This window comes from Centroberyx gerrardi, chromosome 13, assembly GCF_048128805.1.
Source record: "Centroberyx gerrardi isolate f3 chromosome 13, fCenGer3.hap1.cur.20231027, whole genome shotgun sequence".
Lineage (NCBI taxonomy): Eukaryota > Metazoa > Chordata > Actinopteri > Beryciformes > Berycidae > Centroberyx > Centroberyx gerrardi.
Window position 1 is genome coordinate 16,655,467 of NC_136009.1, and position 22,430 is coordinate 16,677,896.

The 22,430-nt window shown below is 42.3% G+C and overlaps 1 protein-coding gene across 5 annotated transcripts in view; it reads left to right on the top strand.

Annotated features, from left to right (window-relative positions):
• LOC139931539 (pre-B-cell leukemia transcription factor 1) overlaps positions 1-22,430 on the top strand; it is a 61,493-nt gene that overhangs the window by 16,496 nt on the left and 22,567 nt on the right. The window contains exons 3-4 of one of the 5 annotated variants that reach the window (XM_078287766.1): positions 2,817-3,034; positions 3,874-3,947. In XM_078287766.1, coding sequence (XP_078143892.1) covers positions 2,850-3,034; positions 3,874-3,947 — 259 coding nt within the window. In that variant the 5' untranslated portion in view covers positions 2,817-2,849. Of the gene's footprint in view, positions 1-2,389; positions 3,035-3,873; positions 3,948-22,430 lie in introns of those variants that run through there. The other 4 variants (XM_071925066.2, XM_078287767.1, XM_071925067.2 and 1 more) reach the window with 4 other exon arrangements.

Below are 22,430 nucleotides of genomic sequence, written 5' to 3' on the forward strand. Positions count from 1 at the left end.
CTTTTCTCTCTGTCTGGGCCCCACTTTATTCATGCCTGAGGGACGCTAGGAGCTGCAAACAACTGAATTTTTCATCAAGGTTACTTCCTGGAGAGATGTGCCATGCAGTTGCTGCTTTCTCCCTCGGTGTGTTTCCTAGCTCATACATAACTTACCCTGCCCCGACCCGCAGCGCTCTGTGTAAGGAGTTGTTTGACCCTGGCCCTGTTAGAGGAACATGTGCTGTGGAGTCAGCACACATTCGTTATGGAGCTTGAAATGTTTGTGGTTTGGTTTGCACAGTCTATATCTATATCTATATCTACATCTACATCTACATCTACATCTATATCTATATCTATGTAGATCTATTTGGTAGACATCCTTATCCAAAACACCTTACATTGCCGTGAGATCCTACATTTTTAGTATGGGTGACCCGTGTAGGAAATCAACACCTAAACCTGACAGTGTTAGTGCCGTAACTATTAAGGAACGCAGGACAATAATGATTTCCCATCACAAAATCCAGTATAATCTACGGTGCATTCTGTCCTCTTCCATATTTATCAGAAAGGCCTCACTGGATGAAGGTAATATTAGGCAACTAGTTCACATCTCTAGAGGAAATATAGAAATGCTCGACATTAACATTTTTAGTCTTAGAAAAACAACTCCCCAATTTATGTAAGAAACCACACAAACATCTACTATTTATAAGAATGTATTTTTTTTTTTTTTTTTTTTTTTTTTTTTACATCAGATTCATTTGCAATTGTAATCAAATCCCACTTATTCTTTTTTTTGCGGCATTATAAATGCTGCAACAACACATTTGGTTTTAATGGAGGCGAATATGCAATGTCAGATGATTTTTTCTTTCATTAAGGCTGAAATGCTGTTTTTCTGAATATTGCAATCAGAGCCACAAACAAGGTCTTATTTATTCTATTCAGATTTACTTTCCCAAAAGCATCCAAGCACTAAGGTCATATCTGTCTACAGGCTTACAATGGCACAGATTTGAATTTAGAAGCAAAAGAATAAGCAATTTGGATTAGATTTCACCCAAATCGACCCAGCTTTGATTTTAACATCAGTCCTCAGAAGATATGAGACTTGTGTGGGAAGGCCAGCTGCTAAGGAACATTTCAGGAATAAAAGCAAACATGATAGTGTTGTATTGTATACTAATTACTTAAAACTTAACTTCAGCATGCTGTAAACTGTTGGATAACCATTATGCAATAAGAAAACAAATATAGACAAAAACTTGATATTTGGTTTGCCTGAGACAAAATGTCATGTCTGCCAATCTGATAAACATTTTCCCCCAATAAACAGTGAGCAGGCTTACAATGGGATGACACCAGCACCAACTTCTTTGCAAGATCTACAAGACAAAGATAAGCGTCCATCACAATGCGATTCTTTCAAACAGGAAATAAAAGGAGAATGCCTCCTCAAGTGCAGACTTTCATTTCGGGGCTGCTGTGCCTGTGTAGTCCTGCAGTGCCTGATAGTCAGACTGCTATCACCACCCTCACCCTCACCCTCAGTCTCACCCTCAGCCTCAGCCCCAGCCCGCCCCTTGTGACAAGTACTGCCTTCCCTATTCAACACCTAATGAGAAAACTGACTGATCGATTTCACACCGGCCATTAAAAGAAGGGAAGGAAGCATTTGGATACGGCACAGATCAAGCTTTGAGGCACCACACACAATTGCAGCATATATGTATTGTAATTTATTTTAAAGGAGTGTGGATGGGAGGTGATTGGCATCTGACTGTAGCAAAAAGAAAGACCATATCCTTGATGCCATGTGTCCCAGGATGTTAACATGGTGCAGGTTAGATGGGGAATATGAGCTGCCATTCATGGTACACTTGGGGAATCAATACATTGTTATAACAATTGCTCTAGTATATGACATAAGCCTAATAAAAATGTTACTCACATCTACCCGCGAGATGCTGTATATTATAATATCTTCGTTTTGATTTACTATTTCTTTGATTGGTTATATGGATGTAAATATTCAGCAGGGAAATATATTGTCTCGGTGACAGAGTGTCTTTTCCAAGCACCACCATGCTGTCCTGTTGGGTCAGAGCTTCACTGCCAGTCACAATTATTTATTAGGCTACATATTCACTCTCTATCCATCACTGTATTGCCACCCGGTCCGGTCACATCTCTTTATGTTTATTACAGTGTCCCACCTTCCCGAGGAAGATGATTGACGTTTTCAGAGAGGAGCGAGGTGGGACTTGCGCGCTCCTTCTTCTCCAATCGTCGCTTGAGGGGCGGAGGCTTTTTATCCATACTCTGGTTATGAGTCAGTTACCAGACATAAGCGAAACAATAACAGTTGGTGTTACTTTGTATCCAAACCTTCAAAGACGAGTGACTCTTAGCGCGTTTGGCGCATCAAGCTTTAAGTACATTGGAGATTTCCTAGCAGGGGCAGAACGCGCTCCACTTTTAATCAGATTAGGACCCTTTAATGTTGAATCCTGTTTTTTTTCCCTCCGTACAGTAGCGGTGCAGGAGTGGCCAAAGCCAAAAGCAGCTATTCAGATCAGATTTCACCTAAACCAGCTGGGAGAGAGAACGAGAGAGAGAGAGAGAGAGAGAGAGAGAGAGAGAGAGGGAGAGAGAGAGAGAGGGTTTGTCAGTCGCCCTCCTCCCAAATCCAGAAAAGCTTACCAAGGAAAAAGGAGGAGAGTGTCGGGCGGTGAGAGAGTGGTGTGAGAGACGCATAGGAATCCAAAGGAATTTCCAAGGATATTCTCTTGTTTTTTTCTATTAAAAATAAAAAAAAGTGTTTGTCAGTTGGAGGCGAGGCAGCAGAGACCGTGGTCAAGGATGGACGAGCAGCCTCGGTTGATGCACTCCCACGGGGTAGGCATGGCCGGACACCCCGGCCTGGCGCAGCATATGCAGGATGGCACGGCGGGGACGGACGGAGAGGGAAGAAAGCAGGACATCGGAGACATATTACAGCAAATAATGACCATCACAGACCAAAGCCTAGACGAAGCACAGGCGAGGTGAGCCTACTAAAGAGTTGTATTAATCAGAGAGCGGAAACATTAGGCAGTGTTGGAGGGGGGGTAAAGGTATAATAACATTGTGGTTTGTATCAAGACTGCCTCTAAATCAAGGCAATTACGCCCACCGAAGTGCCATGACTGCGCGAGGGGGATAAAGACCTTACAAACTTGTCACGATCATATTTCATTTTGTGAAGCAACTTTTCGATTAAGATTGTTATCAAAACAGTGAATTATTGCACTATTATTGGAGATTATAATTGTCTGTTGCAAGGCTTTTTAAACTGTGGAGCAGCTTGGCACTTCAGTTTCTAATAGACTCTTATCTTTGCTTGTTACAAAGGAGCTTACCTAGTAATCCTGTGCTATACATGTTGCAGATCCTCTTCGATAGTTTTGATCCAAGGCACTCTTTATGATCATAAAATTAATTCCAAAATAGTGCAAAATACATTGGAGACATGTGCCTTTTACGCTATAAATCGGTGATTATTCTAAATATAGCCTACTAATTGCTGCATATTTATTATGCTGTAAGTAACAAACACAGTGGCTATCCTAAGGTTTAAAGACACTGTGTAGTTGTGAGGCAAAAATAATTTTAATTCAAGAATGTGGACCAAATCTGAATATTATTAACCTTCTCCTTAGGCTATCAAAGGGGTCCTGAAGTGTTTTATAAATTGCTTCTTACATTAGAAACAGTTTTAATGGCACTGAGTGAGGGAGGATATTTAATCTTGATGATATCTTTTGATTTGAGCTAGCTCTACTCATTTAAGTAGCTTTGCTGCTATTGCCACTTGTTTGAATATTATTGATTTGGATCTTTTTAGGAAACATGCACTGAATTGCCACAGAATGAAACCTGCTCTCTTCAATGTCTTGTGTGAAATAAAGGAGAAAACAGGTAAGATCCCTACTATAGTTCCTTTTGTTTGCAGGAGACTAGCTTGTTTTTATACTTTTGTTGCTTGCACTTTATACTGACTGAAATTGTGAGGAAATTATATCAGTAATGCAATCCAACAATCCTGCCAAATGAGAAATAGCACATTCTTAGTATGTTAGTATCACTCCCTTTTGCATCTTTATTTCATTGTTTTAGGATTTTTTTACATGTGGATTTATTTGGGCTCAATAATTCCTTATTTGTGCCATTGTAAATTTATTTGGCCTAAAACTGAGTCTCTGTCATTTTGCCTGACAAAGGTCACACACCACACACCACACACCACCCGTTTGAATAGGACTGGCCCCAGATGAGGTGCTGTCATTGGACAGGAGTGTTTTCATGCTGACATTTGGGCCTTTCTGGGTTGGGCTTTCTCACCCCTCTCTCTGTTTTCCTTGGCCGAGTTTGATGGTGTTTGCTAAGTGAGCTGTTTTACATGCAGAGGCAGGTCAGAGGGGTTTTCTGTTTATGTTTGCAACGAGGGTCAAAGTCATGAAAAGGAATGTGTGAATTATTACTCACTTAACAGCAGATTAAAAGAAGAACAGCTCACATGATGAAAGCCTGTGGATATTCTCTGAGGGATATGCAAGATCCCTGCTTAGGAGATTGCTTTTCAAGATAGGAAGTAAAACAAAATCTCTAATATAACCTTATCTGTGAACACAACTTTGAAGCTGCCTCTTAGAGAGCCTTGTCACTTTGTCTGCTGGTGTGAAGGTTTTTTTTGTTGTTGTTGTTGTTGCTGCATTCCCAGCTATGCTACAGTCTACCAGTAGACAGTTGAAAATAAACACACGGCTGCTAAGGAGACAATACCATCTTCCTTAATTTGCCATGAACTGTTATTCGCTGACATTTTATTCCTATGAGTCAGAGTCTGGCACAGCTTTCCCAAAAAGCATAAGGAAGTAGCAGACACTTTGGGGTTTTCACCAAATTTATAAAGGTCCAGCCTGTGAGAGGGAAGCTACAGAAGGTTGGGGCCCTACTTCTAAATCTTAGGCTCAGGAAAGTGAGAGAGTAATGCCTGGCTCTTTGTAAACTGTCTGGCGTCTCTCTGGGTTCAAACAGAGTTCGTTTCCAAAAAGAAGAACAAAGTGACTTGGACCTTTTCCTGGCTTTTCCCCCTGCCTCTCCTCTCTTCCCACCGTTCTTGGCAACCAGGAATCGGAGAGCTTCTGACTAGAGAGGCTCCCCTTGGCCTGCAAACACTCTTCCTCTCTGTTTAGGACCAAGTTTGGCAATGAACATCATTTCTACATAGTTTGTATTTTCTTTTCTTTTCTTTTTTTTTTACAAACTTAATGAACAAGGTCTTTTTATTCAAAGCTTGGACTATCAACAAATTCCAACCTGTGATTTATCAAGCTGTAAATAATTACATTGTTATAATGAAGACATAATAGTATTTAAATGTTAAGGGTGACCGATAATATTTAGTGAGGGAATCAAGACTTATTGGCTATCTGACTGTTTCCCCCGTCTAAATTTGAAGTGTCGAGCTCCGGCTCATCTTCGCCCATAGGAGGTTTGTGCAGACGAAACTGAAAATCCTTTCACTGCAGTGACAGTGAAAATGACTCAAACCTTCACCATGGCATTTACAGCCAAATGTGCTGAGTGCAGTGTATGCGAGCGGAGTACAGCCTGTAATTTGTCAGGTCTTTTTTATATTCTTTATAAAGAGTCAGCTTCTCCCTGCTTTTACATTGTTGCAGCCAGGGTGTCTCTCAGAAGAATTGCAAGCAGGGGAAGACTAGTACAAGAGTTCAGAGATTCACCAGCCCTTCTCCTAGACCCCATGCCTTTTACTGAACATAGGCAAAGTTATGCTTAAATATAGAATACTCCATTGTATATGTGTCTGCATGTCAGTTGTTGTGCAATGTATGTTCCCTGGTTTCTCCTCTTCATGGTATGTTGGTGGTGGGTGCGTGTTGACAGCAGCGATATGGGACGCTGCAGCAATGAGGCTTCCACTGGCAAGCAGCTGACAAACAAGGCAGGAGTGCATGCCAATAGCGGACAGAGCACGCCTTAACTCCTGACCCCGCTCCCCCACCCCACCCCATATATTTGTAGCCTACTGGGGTCGGTCCGTGTCATAGGGAGAGTATTTAGCAAGCTTAAACAAGCAGAGGTTTGCACATGGGCTCTGGAAACCCAACGGTGGAGGCTTATGTTACCACTTACAGACATTTTTTTTTTTTGGCCACTCGTGTTATATTTCACAAAAACGCTTGCCGCTTGCCCCGTCTACCGGCCCCACTTGTCTTTTTGTAATTTCGCAGGACTATCATCATTGTTTCTAAAGTTCCTGAGAGCACTTAGAGTTGTGTTTTCCTGTGCTTGCTTCACATCCTGCGAAGAGAGTTGGAGAGCGTCTTTGTTTGTGTGGAACCATTACGGCAAGTGGAGCTGGCACGTACAGGTTGACTGAGTAAGAGAAGCCAGACACCAAGTCAATGTTTCTGGGTGTCAGATTTCAGGCCCAGTCTCTCTCTCTTTCTCTCTCTCTCGCTCTCTGTGGGCCTGGGACTGTTTCGTCAGGCCGGTCTGTGTCAACAGCCTCACATTACTCCCATGCAGGCTTGGGTCAGATGGAGAGCTCCTGCATGACTAATGTGATCAGACGGATAATGTATTACACCGCTTGAACTTATCAAAGCTTCAGACCTACTGAATCTGTTGGTCCCACTAACCCCAGCCCTCCGGCCTGCGCTGATAATTTGACATGTACACTGCATTTTAGATATTCAGCAAAATACAGCTGTGTAGATTCTAAGGCTGAGGCATGCAGAGAGGAGCAGCCTCCTTTCATTAGCGCAAAGCAATGAAATTTGCTTCGATAACTGTGCTGAAAATGATCCATTGGCGCACTTGAAGTAAATACGGAGGTGCATGGTGATACAGTGTCAAAATTCTATTTATGGTATTTTCTCTAGCATCAACATCAAACAGTGACGGCGGTAGTTGAGCTCCCACGAAGCAGTGGATAGACCGGCCACTATGGCTCCCAGTGCTGCTGTTTTTCAGTGTTTAATTGACATGGCTGTCCATGATGAGTTCAGGGGTTAGTGTTGCCTCTCTTTGTTACTCTCCTCTCATCTCCAGTGACAGATGGAGGCATTAGTCTCCAATGTGGCGCTGTCCTGAAACTAATGGCTATGTCCTTGGTTTCCCCGCGCTAGCTGGGAGACTGTATATCTGTCCCCGGCTTGGAAGTGCCGAAGCAGCAGTTTATCCCCCCATGTTTTAGTTTCCACGGAAATAAGACTGAACAGGACTCAGTCTGTTCTCTCATAAATAACTTCAAATAAATAACTTCAAAACATGTGTGAAGTTTTCCTGAGAAAACGTTGCTGTGCTTTGATTGCGAGTTCAGAGGAAAGTCTTCCACCACTCACTAAAAATGTTTATCTAGGCAAATTATAATGAACATGTGATATATTTTTATAACTACTATGAGCAGGGATGTGCTGATTAGAAGTTTATTTTTGTATGTAAAGTGAAATCTATCATACATTAATAGACTGGACTCCCTTTTTTTTTCCATGTAGGAGATTTTCCTCTTCTCTACTACATATTTAAACAATGTCACGACACTGACAGTGCAAACAGACACACTTCAGAAACAACACGATGCAGCTAGTGTTTTCTGTTCCCTGTCCTCTGATATAAACTCACTTGCAATTAGGACAGCTAATATATTATGCAAATGTTGAGTGGCTTAATTGAGACATGTTAATCATGTTTTAAGAGGCTAATTACAGCCCTGTATATCTGAGGTGGGAGTTGTAATTAGCTGTGATAACAGGTCTGGGTGTAGAATGGTCATATTCTTAGTGTATATGTATGGTGTGTGTGTGTGTGTGTGGGTGTGGGTGGGTAAGTTGCTAGGTGGGTCTTGGTGTGTTTGTGTTTGTTTTTATGCATGTTTCTTTTGTACAATTGTAGGAACCATTTATCATCTCTTTTTATAGTCTTCAACAGAAACAAAAAGTCAAAGTTTGACGCTTTTATTTCAGGTGGGGTTGGTGTGTTTACATGCATATGTGTGTGTGTGTGTGTGTGTGTGTGTGTGTGTGTGCATGCTTGTTTCATTTATCAAACGAAATGTGAACCTTTCACCTCTAAGGAACGACGGAAACAAAAAGTAGGGCAGAGACAAAGAGAGATCTTTCAATTCACCTATTCAACAAAAATATGAATGTATTGCGTCTCTATCTATGGTTTGTTTACCGCACTTCTCAATTTGGTTATCTGATGCAGCAGCACTGGCCATTCTGCAAACTGGGCTTTTATAAAAGGCTTTGTTCTTAGTTCTCTGACAGAGATCATATTCAGATCCATTACGCTAAGAATGCCTTCCCACTTATCGAATATAAAATTGCTTTAGAGAGGAAATTTGCTCTACGGCGGAGTGGAGTTTCTTTTTTATCAGATGTTTGTCTCTGGAGCAGCTTTTAGTGTCTACAAAACAGCTCCAGTGACATTATTGCAGTCGCAATTGCCTCAGCCATTGTTTTTCTTATTGGTGCTGTTTGGATTTGATTGGATTTTCCGCAGTCTTGCGGAATTGCCTCACGCTGTAGGACCAGTGGATGCGTATATCCTCATATTGTTGGAGTTGAAACACCTGCAGATCTTATTACTGATATGTTTCATGGGGTACAAACTGTATACAACAACCGCCTCCGAATTGTACACATTCTTTTTCTATTTTTCATGGAATTGAATCTTGGTTGGTTAAATGCTTATGCACACTTTACATCAGCTTGGTCTTTTTTTTCCCCGTTTGATTTGAGAGACCTGCTTTCTCTTAAGCATCAAGAACACAACCTACGCATTCAGATTTCCTTGGACACGTTGATGATGGTGGTTGCCCTGGCAGTTGATAACCTTTAATTCAGGGTGTGGGATCTCATTTCTCTGGCACCCTGCTAGTGCGATGTAAGTGGTGTGTTGGCAGCGTGCTGGGGCCGTACAAAGGAACCCCCCCGACTACGATGAACAGTCAAACATAAAATGGCAAGAGCCCTTCCCTGGCTGACTTAGTAAAAATGACATAAATTAATACATGCTGCTTAAACAGGACCAAGATTAATGGTTGCCTTTCGCAGCGGCTTAGATCCACTGTCAGTTGCTGCTCGCTGCCCAGACGGAATCAACACCAATCAATGAGGCTACCCGACTCTCCCTGGATATCTGCTTAGGATGTGGAGAGGAATACACACACACACACACACACACACACACACAGACACACAGGCAGACACATACACATTTAGAGACATACATTGTGCAAAAAAAAATGCATGAACTGCACAGTCATTGATGCAGTATTCTTGTTTGTCTCTGCAGAATCGGCAGTGTTTCCCCATATAAACTAGTAGGCATATCTTGTATTACTTCCATACAGAGGAATGTTCAATCAGGTGCCACAAAGTCAGATGGAGAAGAGCAGTGAGGCTGATGGCTCAGTAGTGATTGGATGTTTCAATTACTGATAGTAATGCCATGGTGTAGTGAGTCATGCAGCGCAGATAGCACCATTTATTTTAATCAGGACAGGGGAGAGATGGGTGTGGATGTGTCTCCCTCATTGCAGAGTAGTTTCACATTTAGATGCAGGGGAGTGTGCTCTCTCTTTCTTTCTCTCTCCCTCCCTCCCTCTCTCTCTCTCTCTCTCTCTCTCTCTCTCTCACACACACACACAAAATCACACGCGCACGCAGACACACACATACACACGCTCAGGTGGATTGAGAGTGGAGGAGAGGTTGCCGTGGGTAACGCATAGCGACAAGGTACTCTCTCGGTGAGCTATTCTAATTTATGTTAATAAACCTTGCCGTTGCCGTGAGAGACAAAGGGGCCACAGATGAGCCTTGGTAACCCCGGCACCTTCACTGGAAGGAAAGGCACAGACAAAGAACAATGCAGACACACACACATAGAAAAAGAGAAGAGATATTGAACTGTAGAGAAGGAGACAAACACTGTGGCAGAGAGAGATGATAAATTTAGCCACACAAAGAGTTGTTTTTGTGGCTGCAAAATCAAACAGCCTCATGCTGGCAATCTTCAGTGTGGTGTGTGGTGTCTACTATTTCTGTACGTGTGTCTGTGTGTGTGTTGGGGGGGCAAAAATAGGCAGGCAGTCTCTCGGGATTGTTGCTACTAATTCCGTGGGGCCCATAGGGACACGGGGTGCTGCGGTTTTGGATCACTTCCCGGGGCAGATGTGACACCACAGGTAGCATTTAGCACAGTGGGGCGAGAGCATGAGCGTTAGCAGAGGTCAGCACTTGGCCTGGCTGCCTGGCAGCAGAAAGACCAGCTCAGGCTGCCAGATAAGGCCCTTAAATCTGCCCTCTGAAGTAATCTCAGCTCTTTCAGGCAGGGGAAACCCATAGCATCTATGAATCAAGGGAATAACCACGAAATACATTACAGTGTATATTAAAACACGTTTTGTGTGTATTGTCTGCGGTGTTACACTAGTGTGCTGCAAAAAATATCCACTTTAACAAGTCAAATCTGCCAATGGGGTGAGGTAATTTCACTTGCTTCAAATGTAAATCAACTTGTTTTGAAAAAAATCTTGAATCAATTAAAATCTTGATACAAGGGGAGTTATCTGCCTTATTTCAAGATATTGTCACTTGTTTCATAAAAATTCTCATAAAAGGTGAAATTGCATCAAAAACATGGGAGATTTTCTCACCCCAATGGCAGTTTTGACTTATTTGACTTACTTTAAAGAAATTAAGTGAAAATTGAATTTAAGACTCAGTACTAGACTAAATAAGTTGTTAAGACAGAATGTTTTGCACAGTAGAAACTAGTCGAAAGATCAAATTAATAGTCTCATATTTTAATGTTTGATAAGGTAAAATACATACACTATTTTTCAGAGTAATGACAATGAGGATGTAAATTAATACAGTGAGGCCTTGCTGGTTGTCTCTCTGTAGATATCTGTAGCCTAACCCAAAGACTGAAAGCTGTTGGTTTCCTCTGTGCCTTCTGTCTGCCAGCTTGCCTTTGGCAGTGTTAGTTCTGGACAGTTAACTCCCACTGAAATTATGTTAATTGCTGTCATTTTCTTTTTTCTACTTGAGCATAATCAGCAAATTATGTACTTCTGTTCATTTATTACTAGGCCACTTCTAACGGAGTCTTTACCCTTCAAAGATCAAAAGTTAGGAAATAGTCATGTGGTAGTTTTCTGTTAGGGGTTTACATGTGAGTGCATGTGATGTGGACAAATGAGTGAGTATCAGGTTTGTAACAATTCGTCATCACACACCACCAATATTGTGCTACAAAAAAGTCTCAGAATTCATTGTTGGGTGGACAGATGTATCATAATAACAGTTACAGCAGAAATGTGATAACTAAGTACAACTTGGTATCATAATTCATGTATCAGTATCCTGATTTCATGCCAAAGTGATTGTCTTCCATATTTATTTAAATCACGTACAATATACATTACAGTGTATATCAAAACATGTTTTGTTTGTAATGTCTGCTATGATACACTAGTACACTGTAAAAATATTAATTTTAACAAATCAAGTGGGGTGAGATCATTTTACTTGTTTCCAATGCATATTAACTTGTTTTGAAAATTTGCTGGAATCAGTTAGCATTATCTATATTGATCTGCCTTATTTCAAGTTTAAGGAAGAGGCAGGTAGCCTATAGCCAAAGCTTATTCTGCTATAGATAATTGTTGCTTAATTTCATTTTCACCTCTGACTTATACCATGTTGTATTGTAAAGCCGGTTTTGTTTACTGTATGGAAACCTATTGTGAGCCGATCACATAGATACACCCTGAGTGTGCATGCATGCTTGCCTGGGTGTGTGTGTGTGTGTGTGTATGTGTGTGTGTGTGTGTGTGTGTGTGTGTGTGTGTGTCAGATAATAGCACAACTTCCTCATTCAAAAAGGAAGAGTGAGAGGTGCGGCTTACATTTTCCATGAGACGTGGAAATAGTACATTTTAAGGTTGATATTTGCTGGAGGTTTTCCATCTCTTTGTAATCTCAACATTTGAACATCTGTGACTCAACAACACACACTTGCACATGCACACACACACACACACACACACACATACACTCACAAAAACGCATACACACTGTTGTTGTCTCTACTCTGATGGTTGTGCACATGGCTGTTTCATGACGGAGAAACACACATAGATCAAATTGAGGCCTGTCCAACTATTGCATTTTAAAGTGTCCATTTAGACTGAGAGAAAGAGAAGATCACTCTACACCATATGATAGTCCATTATTAATTTAAAGGAATTACACATGTAGCCATTACTCCTCAGAAAATAGTAGGAGGGATGCAAATTAAATCTGTGGTGACTAATTTACTTTTTTTTTTTATTTGCTTTGTTTTGAAGATTTTCTTTTTCTGAGTTTTTCTTTTGCTTACATCAGGCTGTATTTTATTACCATTGTGCAGAGGACACACATGTTTTTTTTTTATCTTTATTTATTGCCTTTTTATTTACCTTTATTTATTATTAATTATACACCAGTTTTCAGTCTTCTACTTTTTGCCACTTGCAGTGCCTTGCTCAAGGGCACTTTCACCGTAGTCGTTAAGGGAGAGTAGAGCATTTCTTATTCATGTTTTCCTCAACCAGCTTCTCTCAGTCGTTCGGGATTTGAACCGGCGACCCTCTGACCCCGAACATACTTCTCTTGCCTCTAGGCTACCGCCGGCCAACCGACACTTCACACTTCTTTTATTATATTTTATTTGCACTTGGCTCCCTTGCACCACCTTGTAGCCTATTTTATTGGACGTGTCCTTCGACACCATGTTTAGCAGTCTCCTCCCCTAAACACATAAACTTCCTTTATGCTCCCATTACTTCAGTTTATGGAGAGCGTCTTCACCCCTCCCTGCCGATAAGATCATATTGATAGATTGATATTGGGAGAGCCATAGTGTGATAAAGGCACGGGGGTTAAGAGCTTCTTGGATAGTTTAACCTTGATAAAACAGTTGTTTCAGTGAGGCTGATTTTGCCCCATCCGTCTTCATCCGTCAGGGCCCCGCTGAAGTATGCAAATGAAGGCAGTAGAGGGAAGCGCCGTGTGCGGTTAAATGGGGCGTTGCGAATGTGCGGTGTACCGCGCCGACGGGGTGATACTACTTACTGTCCAAATTTAGTGTGTCTCTTCTGAAACATCCTCCCCCCTCTTCCTTTTTGTCTGCATTTCAAGAATATATACAGCCCGAACAGAGGAGCGGAGGCCTCTCGTAAAATGATTACTGCCGCAGCAGTGGCAGGGCGGTTTACACTCACATGTCCTTGTACACATATTATATTATTACAGATTTTAATGTTTTTCAACTGGAATTTAGTGACTGCGGAACAGTGTGTTGTCTATTTATATGTGTGTACTGTTTGTGTCTATGTGTTTTGCATTTACATGTTGCGGTGGATTTTATTGCATGCTTCAGCCATCCATTTTAGAATATGGCTGTTTATTGAGTTAATTGGTGAGTCTGGGGGTGTAAGGGTAATAATCTTTATGTTAATAACTGTTTATGCCTTAACACTGTTCTCCATTCACGTTTTACGTTGCTCGGGTAGCTTCATTTGCCTGATCAGTTTTGTACCTACTCAGCAGCATTAGGGGTGTTTTTGTGTGTGTTTGATTCTCTCATTTATCTCATGTGTCGGCATATTGATTGATTTCCCCGCTCACTCGTTATTTTGTTCTGTTCTTCACAACTCATTTTCAGAAAGGGGGCCAGCACTAAGGCCAGAAACAGAAATCACATCTTCTCTCTACCGTCTGACTAGCCACCACACACATAAAGCTGTCAATCAAGAGCTTTCCTGCCTGCCCTTTGTTATGGAACGCCAGCTCTGTGGGTGGGTCCTCTGGGTGATAGATGGCTCAGAGAGCCTATCGGGCTGCAAGAAGCATCCATCTCTGTCTGGAGCCTGTTAAACAAGCTTGGGAAAGCAGCCATGTAGTCCTAACCACCACTGGCCTCCACTAAAAAACCCCATTAACATTAATGAAGGATAGCTTTAAAAGTTCTTCAGTAATAGGCTTGAATTGGATTTATGAGTCAGATAGTTTGCCAGAGAGTACGTCATGAAAAATGTCACTGGTGGATAAATGGAAATGAGCGTTTGAAAGGTCTTGGGACAGTTTTCAGAGAAGGTTTCGCTTCAGCTTGGAAACAGACTTTTTTTCTGCAACATGTCCCTCAATCATTTTCCTTCTACCTCTGAAATCCAGCAGCAACCTCGGAGTGGCTCTGAAGCAAAGTAAAATGTTTGATGTTTTAAGTGGCTGCTAAAATAAAGCTGCTTGTCTTACACACAGTGCAGCTGCTTCGAGGAAAAAATTATTTCTTAATACTTTTTGTAAAGGCGTTCGTTCCTGGTGGCACTGGCCATTTCAATATCTTGTAACTACCACTTTACCTGTCTGGCAGGTCCCTATAGATAGTTGATGTGAAGCTGCCATTAGCCAGCCAATTCCTTGGCCACAGATTACTGTGCCAGCGCGTGGTAATCACAATGTTCACAATGTTGAAAAAGGTCTGATTGCACACCATCCAACCTACAAAGTGTGGCATAAATGGGTTTTTCAAAGGTCTGCAGTAGGTTGTTGGTATGTCATCACAGTGCATTAGGACTGTCAGAGGCAAAATGGCAGTTTTTGCAAGCTCTTTCAAATCATGTGAATGCTAAGAGGATGCAGAAATACACTTGGACCAAACCAGGCAAACTAGGCCTCGGTGGTCTTGCTCGGTCAAAGCGACTCGAATATGAATGCTATTTCTGAGCCGCACCATATCATGTTATCCCCCTTTTGTTGGGTTCCTTTGAAAAGATGAGTTAATTTTCATATTTCTCATTTACCGTGTCTTCCCTCTCTCTCTCCTGGTTTCTCCTCTCCTCTTTCTTCTTTCCCCTCTCCTCCCATCTCTCGGTTAGTCTGCTCTCTCTTAACCTCTGATGTCATTAGCGTTGGAAGGAGGCTGAGGGCAGAGAGGGGGTGCTATACTTAATGAATTCCGCTGTGTCTTTGCACTCCCCCACCTAGTTAACCCTACCCCCTCCAATGCTGAAGGTGTCAAATTAGAGCAGCTGGAAGAAGAGAGAACAAGGAGATGGGCAAGGTACATCTCACCCCACCTCATTCTTCAGAATCTCCTTCAAATCACCTAATACAACATGATATTCATGAATAGTAACCATGTAGCAGCTATGTAAAAATGGTTGCATGTAATTTATGCCGTGTCATATGCGAACTCTCAACACCCACTCACTTTAATGACTGGGGAACTGGATATGTCTCCTCATACTTGGAAAAAATAATTACCAATTAATAAAATGAATACAGTGGTGTGCAGTGACACTCACAGTTAAAGGAAAAATCCACCCTCAGATACTCTTACACTGTCAGATCTCATCAAGTGTTGTAATTTACTTTTTTGCTGTACCCACTTTCCTTCAACCTGCCTCTTCTACTTCAGTTAGTGATTTCCTACATTTCCTAGAATTACTTTCAACAACCTCTGGAGAACGGGCTTGAACTTGTTGCATTCAGTACGTGTAAAAGTGGAGAGAGCCACAGCGGCAGTGATAGCGATAGCATAGTAAGAGCAAGAAAGCGAGTTTTTCCAGTCAAGAAAAAGCGAAAGTTGCACTCCTTACTGAAAACACAACATGTGTTTTGGCTGCATTGCATTCTAGTCTATTGAGGCTAACTTTCAGCAGAGTATTTGGCATTTCTGCTTCTTCTATGGTGGATTTCTCCCTGTGTGATTGTTAAACATCAGTGCAAAATGGTGAGTGTAGAAAGAAGTCCTTGCTTTTTGATTATGAGGGTTTACACTTGACGTTTATCATTGATAATTTAGATACTCCATTGTAGCTGCACTGGAAATATCTCGATGTGACATCACATCATCTACGTTTGGCCAGTTATCTACGAGAATAAGAAAAATACACCACCAAACAACAAAATACGCCCAGGAATGCGAGGTACAACGCCAGTAGCTGTTTATAACAGTGTTAAAGTGTTTCAGGGTGGATGTTTGCTTTAAGCCAAGCTGAGTGGTTGTTGTCTACTTCGACCCAGCTTTAACAGCTGATAGTCCTGACTCAACACAGAGCAGGCATTCCCCATGGCTGTGCTTACTCACTCCTGAGCCCAGCGTTTAGTTTTCCTTGGCAGACCCAGGCCACAGCTCATTAGACTAAGAGAATGTGCCTGCCTTAATTAATGATATGTAAATATCCTTGAATTGGCCACATTTGCATATTAAGAGAGATTTGTGGAATCTGTGGAGTAATATATTTTAATTAGGGATTAATTAAAAATAATGGGAATTTCATTTCGCCTGGCAGGTTGTGTTTGGTGTGAAGCATGCGTCTGGCCCAATCTTTGAACACCGAGGCAGCTACCAAAATGTGAAGAAAGCGCTGCTCTTCCACTCGCTATCTCTGCTGCATACAAACATGCGCGCGTGTGTGCTCTCACACATACACCCACAGATACACGCACGCACACACACACACACACACACACACACACTCTGGCATCACATTCCTTGAGATGCCAGAGCTTTCCCAGGGGGTCTTCACAACAAAGCATTCTAGCTTTGAAAGGGGGTAGGGGATCCAGCATGAACACCCACAATATGTTTTTGGGGATGGTCCCAGTTTGGCTTAATTTCATCTCTTCTCGTCTCTGTGTTTTTTCCTCGTGGATGGGGAACGGCTCTCAGACACGGAACACTAGTTATGTTGGCAATTATGTTAATGGAATGCCATTAGGCCATGATTCTGTATGAGCGATTGGGGAGAGAGGGCACGTTTTCAGAGACCCAAGTCAATGCAAACGCCGTGTCTGCTTGATCCATCTCTAGAAGAGTATTTACCTAAGCATTTTCCACTTCCTCTGTCTATTTTTCTCCAGCAGACCTTGCCCATTCATAAGCAGCACGGCAAACGCTTTCACTGTCATGTCAGGGGCTATATCTTTTCAGGCTATTTTTAGGGGGTGATGATGTACTCAATATGCTTTTCTGACAGCTCTGAAAATAAATCTGAATAGAGAGAAGAGAAGAGACCATCCGTCATCACCATCACTAATAACACTGATAGCATGGCTACTATCATGGCATCTTCTAGGTGGAAATCATCCCCATTACCCAGCATCAAGGCTGCTTCCTGCTTCCTGCTGCTCCTCCACTGTAGATAGGCGACATCACACACACAAACGCACACTCAACACATTGCACCATTTCACTGAATCTGCAAAAGATCATTTTCGATGTACCATTTCTGTCTAGTATGTGATCTCCGTTCAAAGAGCTTTTTTTTTTTCTTCTGTAATTTACGCTGTTAACATTGTAGAGGAGAAGCATGCAGTAAAGGTCTGTTTTTCTTTGGGCTAGACTCAGAGCGGAGAGCTCCTTTGGCATTTGTGATGTGTCGTCAGCGCGCTGATGTTATTGATCCAGGACCTTCCGAATTCATTAGGAGATCCAGCCCAACTGCACCGCATCTTTATTTATGTTGCTGCCCCCTCCCTGGCCTGCCTCTCTCTCCCTCTCTCTCCCTCTCTCTCTCTCTCTCTCTCTCTCTCCCTGTCTGCCCTCCTCTTTCATCCTCCATGCATTATTCTTTTATTATTCTTTTACAGCTGCCTTATCGCCCGCATTTTGGTGAGGATAAGACCTGTCATCTTTGGGTCTTGTCTGGGGAGTTGATGGGAGACTTCAAGGGGGAGGAGGAGGTGGGAGGGGAGAGGGAGGAGGGGGGGGGTGTAAAGAATGCCTGCTGTCCCCCTTTTTTTCCTCTCTGAAATGGACCTCTCTTTTCTTTTTTTCCCTTTACCTTGCTCTCTCCCTTTCACTCTCGCTCGCTCTGTCTCTCTCTTTGTAATGAGAATCCCTCTCTAATTGAGGGAGCTGCGGTGAGCTGGCCGAGGGCGGCAGGGTTAGATTGTGATACTGGCTACGTGACCGTTATGCTGATGGAGGTGGCAGATCAATAATTTAGGCCCTGACCTTAATGGTGGTGTTAAAACGCTCATTCCTCTGGAGTCTGGAGGCCTTAAAGGTGCAGAGTTGGATAAACCCAAGGAGCTAGCAGGATCCGGAGGTGGAGTGGGGGATGGTGGGAAAGCAGATAAGAGGAGAGGAGAGGTGGAGAGAGAGAGAGTGTATTTGTAGTCAACGCCTCAGTCTGTGAAAGGAGGGATCATGAGTGATGTTTTCTCTGCTTCTACATTCATACACTCACATTGTCACCAGCATTCATCCTCTTAGTATCTATATGAATGCCATAAGCTTTTTCTTGCCTGTATTTGATATCTGGTTGTAATCCGTTTTCATAAGAAATCCTCCACCCATTCTCACTGATGTACAGAATGCATCATGGGCAGCCCAGACACCAGAAGTGAACAAAGACTGTGGTAACGAGTGGGTTTAATCTGGTTCTGGGCTCGTCTTCTGCTCCTAGCTTAAGGCCATGCACATTGAGAATTCGGACAGCCATCGATTTGATTCTGAGGGACATTAACGTCAAGGCCTCATGCGTCTCTCTGAATCCCCGAGCCCGGACGAGCTCTCATTCCCTGCTGGCAGGATGCGACCATCTCAGCTCTCCCTGCTCCTCCCCACCCACCCACCCTTAGGGGATGATATATTAGATATAACCAATTCAATTTTATGCAGCCAGGACAGACGCCCTGGGGACATAAACACACACATTTTTAATACACTCCTCACCAGGAAGCCCAATGCGCCAGAGCCTGCGGCTGCCCCGGGTCTCCTCTCACACTCAATTATTAATGTAACGGCCGTAGTGGCTTAATTAAATAATAAAGACAAGCTCCCTGCGAAGGAATGGGCCAAGGACAAGTCAGAAGGGAAGGTGGCTTCTCTAAACGTCTCATTCTGTCATGTGAGAATGCAATGCAGTAAATATGTCGTATCGCAATAACATTTGCAAATGTTGCAAAATATTTTATTCTTCTTCAAAGATACATTGATGGTTAAGTCACTAGTTATTTGTGGCTCTATTTCTAGTTATTGGGTCACCTTCTGTATACTGTATGTGCGTATGTATGTATATATTAGAGGTTAACTATTAAATGAGGGGTCATATTGCATTCTGGGAATTTATGGGAAAAGAAGAGGGCATATTACACCTAAAATCCTTTTTGACAATGGCTAGTCTCACGATAATTTTTCCAGAAATCCTCTTTTGAAAAATAAATCATTTGGGGGAGAGGTGGAGACTTTTTGGCTTTAAGTCTGAAATCTGCTCATAAATCAGTTGTCTTGAGAGTCGGGTCAGACAGGGGGTTGCGATACCTCAACTACATAAAAAGAATGATTTCCTCAGATTATGGATTCCTGCCACCCCAAGGGCAAGCCAGAGGAAGCACTCTGTCTCCGATGTGATGAAATGTGGCGTTATCTTTTACTTTGTTTCATTAGATTCACTGGAGATTACACACTCTATCCTCAAAGACTAGATTTCCTAGCTTGCTAAGATGAGAGATCTTCTGGCCCGGGGGCAAATATATTTCCAGCTCCCATCCCCAGCTCATTTCTTGAGTTCATGTCTGTTTTAACTTGTAATTAATTATTCAAATTCATTTTGAAACGCACGTTACATTTTGAGTGGCTTGTTCAAAGGCGAAAGCAGTTTTTCCACTAATGGCAAGTAAGCCCCACCATTAGATTGAAAAATAGGCCCATTGTGTGTGTTGACTTGGTGGCGCACTGCGATGAAGGATTGCGACAAACTCGAGTGTTTAAATCGGCGAATTGAAATTAATGCCCTCTCAAAGCCAGGCTTGCTGACGATACATTAAAGCTAATACTCCGCCGAGGTCGAACAAATGTTTGTTTATATACATGAAATACACTTGGAGAGAATGAAATGATTGGATTTTGCCCAAGTAAACACTTATATTACAGAGAGAAACAAAAGAAACAAATTGTAATGCAATGAGGTGTGGGTGCTTTCTATATGTATATATATTTTTTTGTGTGGTGTAATCCTTTGTGGCATGTTTTATTTATAGGCTTATTATAATGTGCTTTTATTTACTCTCTCTTTTTCTACAATGCAGCACCCACTGGGTCATTTCATATCTTTTTTTTGTCACATATTAAATGTGCGCCCCCCTCTCTTTCGGTGGCGCTGCTGACACATTGAGACACTTTCAAAGGTCAGGCCTCAACTCTGTCTTGTCACATCACTTATTCAGGCGAGTTTTATTTATTCATGCCACTTTTTGTTTTTAATAATTTAATGCAGTGAAATATTTCTTTTACACTACTATAAAGTGCTCACGAGGAGTGTTGACGTCTCGGAAATGTGATTATATGGCTTCTTTATATGGCTCGGACAATCCTCTATGTAAGTGTGAGCTGTTGCTGTCAGTCGGAGCTGTTATGTGTATCGATTGAAATTATCCCTCATTTCCACTGCAGCCAAGGAGCTCTCAGATGCCAGGCGGAGAGGCAGAGTGTATAAGAGGCTCTTTTTGTACTTTTCTTTTTCCTTTAGAATTTACTGCCGACGGCTGAGAGTGGTATTTATTTTCCTCAGACTCTGCTCTGCTATCCCGGAGTTGGCAGAGTGATTTTGTAGAATAGAAACATTATAGACTGTTAGTGTCAAAGTGTTAAATGTGATGTATAGAGCTGGGGGTTTCAGAGGGAGGAGGGTGGACGGGCGGAGGAGGAGGTGGCGAGGAGGTGAGCACCGCCAGCCATGACTGGAGCAAGGTGCTCGCGGGAGAGAGGAGCCATCCACCATGTGAGGGATGGCAGGGTAATGTGGCGGGAGGTAATGGCTTTTCTCAGTCCGCTGAAACAGAGGGGAGATCATTAGGGGGCTGCCGCGCCGCACCGCGCCGTCCGTTTACCCCGTCTCTGCCAGCGTCTCCTGTCAGGCCGGCGATGTGGAGACACACATTGTGTTTGTGTACCGGCCTACCATGGCAGAGGAGCGTTGGCAGCGGCGGGCCAAACAGGCGAGAGCGATCTATTACGATTTGGGACCTCCCTTGCTGGGATGGATAGACAGGGATTTGGCTTAGCAACACTCAAATGTGTCCTTACCAAAGCTTTTCCAGCTGGTTGTGTGGTGGTTACGTGAAAATCAGAAAGCTAGTCTAGACATGATGACAAGAACAAAACTATGCAATTCTGCCACAGTTGTACCTGACTTCTCCCTCACTGTTATTTGACTGTATATTTCTTTCACTTCCCAGAAGCAATTCAATAACAAACACCGGGCACAAAAGGGTTGTTTCAGATCTCAAAGTGATTGTCTATAGCAAAGTAAATAGACTACTTTTTTATTTTCTTCAAGGTTATCTTTGATGTACTGTGTTCATTTGGTTATTTAAAAAAGATTACAATGGCAGACATAAATTTGATGTCCTATGAGCTACAATGTAACACATAACTTTATAGTTTAAAAGCTCAAGTCTTAATCAAAAGAGAAATTGACTTCAGACAAAGCATTCTAGCTAGAAAAGCCTGTGGACAAAAGACTTTCAGATCTCAAAGTGATTGTCTACACAAAATAAATAGACTGCTTCTTTATTTTCTTCAGGGTTATCATTGGCTATGTACTGTGTTTAATTGTTTATTAAAGCACAGTAAAAACACATAACTTTATATTTAAAAAACTAAAGACATAATCAAAAGAGAAATTGACTTCAGACAAAACATCCCAGATTTAAAAGCCTGTGTTACGGGCTGCAGACCTTTGTATGGGTGAACGCTGGGAATCCGCATTTCTTTTCCTATATAAAAATGGAGGATGAATCTGAAAAACGTTAATTGGGGGGAAAAGAGTGATGGCATGCTTTTTGTGACCTATGTTAGAAATAAAGGTGTGCTGTGTGCATCAGTGAGGAATCCTCAAGACCGGTTAACAGCACTTTGAGCTGTCGGTCGATTTTTGCCCTGGTGAGCCTCCAGCCCTGCGTGACAGAGAAGATTGGACGTCATTAAGGCCTACACTCTTTCCGCTGTCTGGGGGTGTGTGAAATGGGTTCTGCTGCTGCCAAAAGCATGGACTGTTATTGTGTATCTCCATTGTTCATCTGAAACCTCAAAGCAGGGCTAGCACCGCAGACACAGAGACACTGCATATTCTAATGTGTCCTTTCCCTATGTTGCATTGTATTTTTTATTTTTTTCCCACCTCAGTTTTTTATGTATCCCACCGTGTTAGTTGAAGGTTGGGGAAGTCATATCCCCGCCATGAAGATTCTCCTCGCGCCCCTGTCGAGACCGATTCCCTCTGTATAAAGAAAAGGCTGCGAGAAATATGATCACTCCTATAAAACAGACCAATTACTCCCCATTGACAACCTTCAAAGC